Source organism: Lactuca serriola, chromosome 6 (genome assembly GCF_051521515.1).
Source record: "Lactuca serriola cultivar US96UC23 chromosome 6, Lser_US96UC23_V15, whole genome shotgun sequence".
In the NCBI taxonomy this organism is placed as follows: Eukaryota; Viridiplantae; Streptophyta; class Magnoliopsida; order Asterales; family Asteraceae; genus Lactuca; species Lactuca serriola.
The window spans coordinates 192562261-192572907 of NC_136413.1; the positions used below are offsets into that span (position 1 = coordinate 192562261).

At 34.0% G+C, this 10647-nt stretch overlaps 2 protein-coding genes across 2 annotated transcripts; both read right to left on the minus strand.

Moving 5' to 3' along the window:
• Nucleotides 1–1386: 1386 nt before the first annotated feature.
• LOC145057663 (serpin-ZX-like) lies at nucleotides 1387–3052 on the minus strand. Its single transcript, XM_079005532.1, has 2 exons — nucleotides 2539–3052; nucleotides 1387–2435 (listed from the first exon to the last, which is right to left on the minus strand). The coding sequence occupies exons 1-2, from the start codon at nucleotides 2926–2928 to the stop codon at nucleotides 1653–1655; spliced, it is 1173 nt and encodes a 390-aa protein (XP_078861658.1). The 5' UTR covers nucleotides 2929–3052; the 3' UTR covers nucleotides 1387–1652.
• Nucleotides 3053–4482: 1430 nt separating this feature from the next.
• LOC145057664 (ent-kaurene oxidase-like) lies at nucleotides 4483–8108 on the minus strand. Its single transcript, XM_079005533.1, has 8 exons — nucleotides 7812–8108; nucleotides 7432–7592; nucleotides 6331–6492; nucleotides 5999–6139; nucleotides 5534–5788; nucleotides 5294–5455; nucleotides 5010–5204; nucleotides 4483–4894 (listed from the first exon to the last, which is right to left on the minus strand). Exons 1-8 carry the CDS (start codon nucleotides 7963–7965, stop codon nucleotides 4586–4588), a joined length of 1539 nt encoding a protein of 512 aa, XP_078861659.1. The 5' UTR covers nucleotides 7966–8108; the 3' UTR covers nucleotides 4483–4585.
• Between the last annotated feature and the right edge of the window lie 2539 nt (nucleotides 8109–10647).

Consider the following 10647-nt stretch of genomic DNA (forward strand, 5'->3'; position numbering starts at 1 on the left):
TCTATCCCCCACATGGTTGCCTATAGGACACTTATTGTCGAGGAAGCCCCTCTGCAGTAATGTCCGTCCCGATGAAAATCCTGAAATAAGTTCCTTATAATAGACGTTATTTTTAGGAACGTAAGGTGAGGATAACGGGAATGGGTAATCGGGTTTATTGTTGATTGATGAAATTAAATATAATTATTGTGGGTTTGAAAACCCTATATGCTCACCAGGCTCCCAAGCCTGACCCACTCAGTTGATTTGTATTACAGGAAGTGGCGCAAGAGCTTAAGATGGGCGAATCATCAAGTTGTTTTGTTTACAAGTCTGTATATGTGTATATTTGTTGAACGACTTGTAATGTTATCGTTTATGCTTTATGATCTATATCGGAACATGACATCCCGACTTTTGATTATGAAATGAAATCATATTTTTATATGAAATGTTTTGATAAATATCTATTTTATCATGTTTTGTTTTTGGGAACAAATTCCGCATCTCTTTTAAAATCAAACGGATTTACTCTGAAAATGTTTAAAAAGCATAAATGAAATCGGTCTTTTCTGGCCGAGATTTTGGGGATGTCACATACAAACACATGAAATCTGAAGAACACAAAAACAAATCAACACTAACAGCCATCGATTTTTCAACAGATTAAACACACACACAAAACCCAAAAATCGATTCTCTCTCTCACAGATCTGAAACACCATTTTTTTTTTTTCTTCTTCTTCTTCTTCTTCTTCTTCTTCTTTTTCTTGTTCTTGTTCTTGTTCTTGTTCTTCTTCTTCTTCTCCCTCTCTCACAAATCTGAGGTAGTGCTTGAAACAGACCTGAAATGGTAGTGTTCGTCATAAATTCACTGCTACTAGGGTTTTCAGATGCGGTGGTTGTTTAGGAGGAAGGACGACATAAGCCATGACTTGTTCCCCCTCGTTCCAGCCGCCGTTGTCGCCTCTGCAAACCCTAACTTCGTTTCTCCCATTCTCCAACAACGACGCACCCTAGTAACGGATGAGAATGGTGGTGACGCTAGGGTTTCGTAAAAGTAGCATTTGAAACAGATCGGAGATGGTGGTGTGGGAATTAGGTCAGATTCAAAGGTTGTGTGGTCGTGGTGGCGACGAACGTGATGGCTGGATGGAAGACAGATAGAAGTCATTATGGTTCGCCGGAGATGGAGAGAGCGACGGAGGTTGGTGACGACGGCAGTGATGGCGGATGGTGGTGGCAGTTAGGGTATTTTTTAGTGTGTTTTCCTGAGAGAGGTGAGGAGATGAGAGGTTCCACCAGTAAGTGAGTAAGTGTGTGTGTGTGAGAGAGAGAGAGTGTATGTATGTGTGAGAGAGAATTTTTTTTCTTTTCTTTTTTCATTTATGTAATAAAAAAATTAAAAAAAACAAAATGCAAAGGGCAAAATCGCCATTTAAAACCAAAATGGACCAAACTCGTAACAAAATGAAAATTTTTGGACCATTGATGCTAGTCCAAACTTGTTTGGTCCAAAGTTACAATTTTGGAAATTCCACAAATCATTCTTGCAATTTTGTCTAAGAACAATCGACTGTTTACAAAAATATAACAAAAAATACAAAAATAAAACAAAAAATAAAGTTCAACACTTCAACCATATCATATCGGTTCTGATTTTGACAACCGCATCAAGAATCACGAGGGTCAACCACCTGTCCAATAAACAACACAACTCCACTTTCATCTTCTCTAATCACAAACAAGAACGGATGATCAGCCACAAAGTCCACCTTCTCATAAGTTATCAGCGACATGAGCATCATACCACCTACAGTCGCCGCTGCAGCTTCCGTACCTTCTTCATTCACCTCCACAAACGCTTTATGATGAATACTTGAAACACACAAGTTTCTACCCATGGAGGATGAGGCTTCCACCATTCCAGTCATCCCTCCACCGGTGAAGGGCAATACCAGACCTAGTTCCTTCAACATCTCAGAAGCTTCAAACCCATAAGAGATCTTGAATTTCGGGACTAAAAACTGTCCGATTACTTTTCGGCGTGGAATATGACGATCCAAGAAGTCAGATTCAGAACCCATTTTCTGTAACAAAGATGGGATCCCATCCTTTTCATCTGGGAGTAGCAAGTACATTGAGAAACGGCGTTTATCTTCTCCCTGTAAATACGGAAGACTACAGACTTTGAAACCATCGAAGGAATCTACAAATTGCTTTTTCATGGTGGTCATGAAGGGGACTTGAACTTTGCTACCGTCGATGAGATGGAAGTCGTGGTCTTTTGTCTCTGATGGATCGAACTTCGCCTTCCAAGCTCCCTTGAAATAGACTGCGTTTGCTAAGACGAGCTTCGTGGTGTTGTCAACGGCGTCTGAAGGAAGGAGCTTTTTGATCAGGCCACCGGTCTGCTTTTCAGCCCACAAATTCACTTCATCGACTACCTCAATAGCCTTCAATTTGGTTATCAAAAAGTACATATGTTAAATTGTTAATCTATAACTAACACCCCCAATTTCTGATCTTGAATTCTTAGAAAAGAAACAGAGAACTGACCTTGGTCCGGAAATCGACTTGATTAGAAGCGGCGTTGTAAACAATGTCGACCACCTGTTTGAAAGAAGGTTTAAGAGAAAGGGTCTGCTCCACCCAAACACCGTTTGCGAGGGATAAACAAGGGCCACCACTTGGGCTACCGTCGGCGAAGATGGAGGACACGATATGCGAAGAAAGGGAGTTGAGGTCGTCGAGGGAGTTTGTTTTGAGAAAAGTGAGAAACTGATCGAGTGTTTCACCATTGGAACCGGCGGCGACTAGGCTGAGGAGGACATGGATGGAAAGGGGAGAAAATACAGTGTTAGAGTTGACGGATATCTTGGAAAGTAGATGACTTGTGAGTTTGATTGAGACCTGAGTTTGGTTGGTGATTGATTGCTGAATCTCCATTTCTGTTTTTGAGACTGAAATCGGAGAAGATCGATCGATGACAATTAGATGGTGTGATCGGAAGATTTTAAGGTCGACATTTTGGGCAACGCTGTTAAGTAAAGAACCTGGTTGTTTGACCACGTATTCGCGCGGGATGACTATCACACATATTAACACCTGTCAACTTTTGTTTCGAAGGAAAGCAACCAAATTATTGACTTTGAGAAAATATTTTGTTGTTTTTTATTTGTGAACATTTTCTCTTATTTTAGAAGAAAAAAGAAAAATTATAAAACAAAAAACAACCGGCCTTTCTTCCATTTAGAAAAAGTAAACATCAGTGCCAAGAAATTGTCTTAGTTATTATATTTTAAATTCAATCCAAATATCAGACCAAAAATATCAATGTAAAGATGAAGTTCTTTCTTGGACCATGATTCACATTTTGACAAAACATACATTTTAAAAGTGCACTCCAACTACAAGACAAAGTTCTTCCGAGAGATTTGTTTATCTTCACCCATGGCATCAAACACACAAACTAGTCAACAAAAACATCTGGATTGGGTCAGAAGGCAATCAAAGAGCCCTTAAATTAACATTCAACTAAAAGCTCCATTAAGCAACTTAATTTCATTAAGTTGGGTTTCTTATATTTGACGGATATAATTGGGATAAACACAAGAAATACCAAAATGCTTCCATTTATTGTTTGGATAAACACAATAAATAACAAAGTGCTTTAATTTATTGTTTTTATGATGTTCTTTTCTTTCTTGCTATTATATCATTGTAGTTTCAGGTTATTTATTTATTTATTATTTTTAAGCATTGTATTTTTAAAATATATCTAATTATAGCACTGTACTTTCAATTTTTTTCATTATTAAACATTATACTGATAGATCTGCTCAATATAGCAATGAAAAATATTTTTATTTGGATGACATTATTATATTTGGGTAGGTCTTTCAAAGTATGCAATAGGAAGAAATAAAATAGAATGGTATAATAAACAATTCATTGGAATCGCGTTACAACTTTTATTTAACCTAATATTTAAATGTGACGTTAAAAATAATGATTAATAATGCTATCTTCATGGACATTCTCAATGGGAACATTTTCTAATCAAATATCCTCGGTTGTATTACTAATTCCTATCTCTTGTTACAAAACACAAACCCTTGGGTTTCTCATATTGGCAAATATCTATGGGCAAAGTGAAAGAAATAGCAACGTACTTTCATTTGTTTTTGTGTAGCATCGTTCTTTCATTTCTTTCTATTATAACATTTTACTTGAAAAAAAGTATTAGGACATTAAACCTTGAAAAATTAACTCAATTATAGCATGATACTTTCGACTTCTTTCTTATTATAACATTATATTTGAAATAATCTAAATTCAAAGTTTAAGCATATGGCTCCTTAATCTTGGAACAAATGTAACTTTATATATATCTCATCATGATATTTTTCATAATAAAGACCTTTTTTTCTAATAATTTGATTTGTCTCCCACACATTTGGTAATTGTACTTATATTATACCAACATTTGCACTCTAAAGCTTGACACCAACGAAAGTTTTCATACTCATATATTAATCTATATATAAATATTGCAAAAACATTGATTTCTTCGTAACTAACAAAACAAAACAGAACAAACTTTTCATTTTCTAGGGTTTATGAGAGCAAGAAGTGGATGAAGCTTTTGTGTTGTAAGCCCAAGTGTATTCACATCTTCTTCAGCATCATCTTTCAGTTTCCACTCAAAATCCTGCACCAATCTTCCAATTCCAATGCATGAAATCACCATGGCTTGAAGAGAACCCGCACACACCCTTTTTCCTCCCCCAAATGCCATTGTTTTATACAAGTCCATGCTCTCCTTTTCACTCAAAAACCTCTCAGGATTCCACTCTTCAGGATTCTCCCACACCTTCTTATCCATGTTACATCCATATATATTTATCGCCACCTACACAACAAAATAATTCACAACCTGTTACTAGAATTTCAGTAAATGACCATTTTACCCTTCTATATATATTAACCTATGTTTTTTTTTTCTTTCTAAAAAAAAGGAGAAAAACCTCGGTTCCAGCTGGGACATGGTAGCCTCCTAGAACTGTATTCTCGTGGACGTATCTCAGGGGCATTATTGGAACAGGACAATGTTTTCTCAAGGTCTCTTGAAAAACAGCATATAAGTATGGAAGCTGAGATAAATTGTCTTCTGTGATCTTCTCTGATCCACAAACACTTTGGATTTCCTCATACAGACGATCCTAAAATGAATTAACAAAAAAAAAAATCAAATTGAAATTATTTAGCTCATTAATTCATGTGTTTTTAAAGAAAAAAAAAACAAACCAACCTGCATGTTTGGATTTTTTGCAAGCTCATACATTGCCCATTCTGTGGTGACCATGGTAGTGTCTGATGATTCAATAATTGGCTCCCATAAAGACATAAGAAACTGTTTATCTGTTAATGTTTGTGCTTCTGATAGCAAGTAATCAATGTAGCTGTTCAACTTCTGTTATTTATTTAATTAACAAAAAAGTTATTATTAGCAAGAATTATAGAATCTATGGAAATAAAAACACAAAATTACCTCGCCTGATGCGATACGTTTTTTATGTTCTTGAATAAGAGCTTTCATTACAGCTTCTCTTCGGGTATACATTCGATGGATTATGTTTTCAAAGCTTTTATTTGGGACCCACTTGAGATATGGAAAGAAATCTCTCCAGTCAACTTCAATGGCACCCATCATTGGGTCAACCACTAATACCTCAAAGATTTCCTCTCTTTTCATGGTGGTTTCTAGATCCTTCACGTATATGCTTTCAACATCCTTCCCCAATGCCTGTAAAAGTATCATGAAATATTTTATGTTTTCTTGAATTATTATTCAGACTGTGTTTGTTACACATGACATGACATACTAGACAGATTTTTTAGGGTTACATTCAATAATGAGGACGAGAAGGGTATTTTTGTCTTTTCTACAGACACACATGTCTCAACTTTTTTACTTTTGTCCCATTGTATTTTTTGTCGCATTAAGATAACTCACTTGTTTCATTGCTAGTCCAAAAAGTTGAGATTGGAATATTTTCCTGAGGTTCACTTCTTGATTAGGATTTTTTTCGAAAAACGCGTGTAGTTCATTTGAAACATTCTCCATCATGGTGTCTCTATGAGCACGGAATTTCTTCTGAAAAGAAATAAAAAAAAAGTAGTTAATATAGCCATATAGGCTAAAAGGGTTACTGTCGTTTCCTAAGGTCATCATGTGAGAAGTAAATCAGGTAGACAGTTGTGTGTGTGCTGAAGAAATCAAATCCACATTGGAATTGAAACTCTGACACTGTGATTGTTGATACTGCAAAAATTAATGTGACGAACCTGGGCATTTGGCCCCAAGACAGCGGTGAGTATATGGCGTTTTACGGTTTTGTGATAGTCATTGTAATCACTCATAGCAACCATGGATTTATCTTCGGTCAGGACTTTTAATGCATATGATAGCTTTCTAGTTGAGATTGATGGAAATCTTGTAACAACTACCTATACCAAATATTGTGCATTTATTAGTCATATGTTAATCAAATCGTTGAATTAAATGCAATAGATATATAAATTTACACATTAGAGTAAAGTATGTTACATTAATTTAATTTATGATAAAGTAGTTTTTACTACATTTTGTAGTAATGTTTTATGCATGGTTAAATCGGTAAAACATTATACATGTTTGAAATATAATATTAAGTAACACACAACAACAATAAATTATATAAAGTAATTTTGTTTTACTAAATTTGTAATTATGTAATGGTTATATAAAACAATTATCCATTATTTCGAAAATGTTAAATAAAGTATGCAAAAAGGCAGTGGGAAGTCGGCAAATATAACATTATCTAGTTGAAGGCATAAAAAAATATATTATTTCTTATTGGGACTAGTGTTTTACAAAATCTACCAATTTACCCTTCGAGAAATAACAGCAAGCAAAATTAACCGTGATTGAGAATCATTTTCTCAATATTGTATTAATAAAGGAATTCTTATATATTTTATTATTGATTAAAAGACGTTTTGGTTAACTGCTTCAAAAAAATTAAACGGTGTACATCTTCATCCCAGAAAAAAAAACATTTAAATTAATAATTATTAATGTATAAATAAATAAATTTACAAATAGATCCTTTAACAAGTAAAACACGTAATTCGATCCAAAATCCAATAAAAGACAAATAGTACATTTGTTCTTACACCGAAAAAGCATTTAAAAAAAACAAGGAATAAACTATGAATACAAGTGAATATAAAATTATCTATTTATTTATTAATAAATATTACACATCTTACGAACAATCTATTATCTTAATCTTATTTTATATGTTTTAAACATTTGATTATTAAATAAACCTGTCTCTCACAGTCTAATTCATGCTAATAATTGTTTAATTATTAAAATATTAGAGAGAAGGGGAAGAGTACCTCCTTGGCGATTTCATTGGAGCTAACCACCACCATGGAAGTGGCTCCAGTTCTAATGGAGTAAATAGGCCCATACATCTCTGCCCATTTTGTAAAAGTCATGTATGGTTTCTTCTCCTTTAACTGCAGTAAATTCCCCAACACTGGTACCCCAGGCACCTCTGAAACATTCCAATTCCAATTTCACTCGTCATCAAACTTACAAATTCATCATCATCATCAATCAGACAGATAGGTATTAAGATCAAATCAACTAAAGAACCAACAAAATTCATATCAATTTCGCATTTGTATAATACGAATCTCCACAAACTGTTAGTTAGAACCGAGTAGAACATACATACATCCACATAAATCCAAATATCAGAGAATCGGAGTACCTGGAACAGGAGGGAGATGGTTGCTGTGATGAGAGGGAGAGGCATAGCTTCTGAGAAACCAGAAGTAAAGAGCAACCACAAGTGCGACAGCCGTGCCGCCTATGGCTATGGCGGTTCTCAGGGGAATTGTTTGCATATCGATCACGCCATCCATTTTCTGCAACAAGCCGGCAAGAGAGAGAAAGAAGGGATGGGGGTGGTGCAGATGGTGGCGTAGGGGTGTTTGTGTTTCTATTTAGAAAGAATCATTTGAGTTCGAGTTTGCACTTTACACTGAGTTCGATAACAACTTTATAGAGTCTCTTTTCAAATTACACGGATAGTCCATACGGTTCGATATAATTACCTAAAATCAAATTTATACCCTTATTGATTTCTTTTTTTGATTAATTTAACCTTGTTGATTAATAATAACAAAGTCTAGGAAGATTACTAGCTAAGTTAGGATAATTTTAATATATATATATATATATATATATATATATATATATATATATATATATATATATATATATATTGAAGATCAAATAAGAAAGAAATTTTTGATAGGAAGGTAAGAAGTTTTTTTTTTACATATTTTTTCGCGAACAAACAAAATGAATCATCTAATGATTCATTTGTAAGATGATTCACAAGAAAAAATTCTCAAAAAAATATCTCGAGGATTCATTTATACAATGATTTCGTTGTTATTCACTAAAATTGTCACAAAAGTAAATTTTTTCTTAATTTACTTAAAAATGAATCATAAAGATGTTTTTTTTTGGCAATTTTTTCTTGTGAAACATCTTACAAATGAATCATCTAGTGATTCATTTCTTTTGTTCGTCAAAAAAATATGTAGAAAAAAAACTTCTTACCTTCCTACAAAAAAAAAATTCTTACCGGATCTATATCCTATATATATATATATATATATATATATATATATATATATATATATATATATATATATATAGGTAAAGGTTTAAATGAGAACCAAAAAAGGTTAATAACCGTAAGAACCTTTAATTTTAGATGTTTATAAAGGGTTTAGGGTTTAGGGTTTAGGGGTTAGGGTTAAGGGTTTATAAAGGGTTTAGGGTTAAGGGTTTATAAAGGGTTTAGGGTTTAGGGTTTAGGGTTTACGGTTACCCTAAACCCTTTATAAACATCTAAAGTTAGAGGTTCTTACGGTTCTTAACCTTTTTTGGTTCTCATTTGAACCACTCCATATATATATATATATATATATATATATATATATATATATATATATATATATATAATAACAATACAGGCCCCACCCCCTTTACCTCATCCCACCTTCATTCTCCTATGAAACCACCACCTACTTCTTTTCTCTTCTTCTCTGATAAACACCTTTTTATGTCCTCAGACTTTGCCAATCTTTGTGATCCTCTTCCACTCATCGCCACTGCAACCTTCGCCATTGTACCCAATGCCACATGGACATCTTCATGAAACCTGCAAAATCAATAGAAAGTATTACCGGAAAACTCCACCGCCTGTTGATCTGGTAGTTTAGGCAAACAAAATCAAAATCCAATCAATTTAGGGAAAGATGTTTAAAATCGAATCTGTTGGGGATTCCATGTGTTATCCATAACAGGGTTCAGTGAGAGAGGACAAGACAGTGGCTGGAGGAGCGTGGTTTTTCCATTGGTACCCTTCATGCCTGTTGAGATCTCACCCGCGTTAAGTTTCAGATCGGGTTATTGAACATAAAGAGTGGATATGAACGATTGGGAGAGGCTATGAGAGAGAAAGTTAAGGTCAAAAGGAGGCGGTTGCCGGAAGTGAAAGATTGAGTCACCGGAATCTTGAACCGTAAGAGGAAGAAGCAGGTGAGAGGCGGTGATGGACTCATGGACATTGGAAATGCAGGTATCGAAGCCTGTGTATAGCCGGGAGATTAAAGGATTAGGATTAGATTTTTATTCTTTATTATATTACTAAAGTAAAAAAAATATTGAAATTTCAAAAGTATAATTATTACTTATAGATTGGAAACAAAGATTTATTTGTAAAGTTATATGTTTTGTTAGTGAAATATACCACTGTTCGTTTGGATAAATCACTTCGATCCGATGCAAACAAATGAATTCAAATAGATTTAGGTTTTCAAAACACGGATCCGACCGGTCTAAACTAAATTCAAATCTAATACGAACGAACCAAATTACAATTTGGTTGGATCGATTTTTACAATTTGATTTTCAAGAAGCGGAACATTTAAAAATTATATAACTTGAATGTTAGACAACCCTAAACAAAAGTAAATTGTTTAGTTATGAATTAAAATTTATGAATAACCTTTAAGAAAAATATGTTATCATTTAATATTCTATGGATAAAAATATCGAGAAGTACATATTTAGGGGTTTTTTTTTTTATTTTTTTTATTTTTTTTTTTTTATTATCAAAGTTCTAAATAACGTAAGGCTGACTTGTCGGCAAGGTCAAAATTAAGTCATGACAAGTCCTGACGAGTCATGACGTTTTTCAAGGCATGATTATTTTATGTAAATTAAAAGAGATAAATCGTATAATTGTCGAATTCTATCAAATATATGTAGTTTTTAGAAGTGTTATATTAATATTTAATATAAAAAAGTTAACCAAAACTCAATTATTTTAGGCCCGACGAAAAAAAAAAACAAAAAAAAATCGAAATAACCTTCGCCTTGTGAAAAACTCGTGCCATAACGCGATAAGACACGCCTTAACATGTTATTTGGGTGCCACGCTTAACAAACCCGTCTTGGACGTTTTCGTAACGGCTACACCACGCTTTGCGCCATGGCACGCCATGACACGTTTTTTTAGAACCATG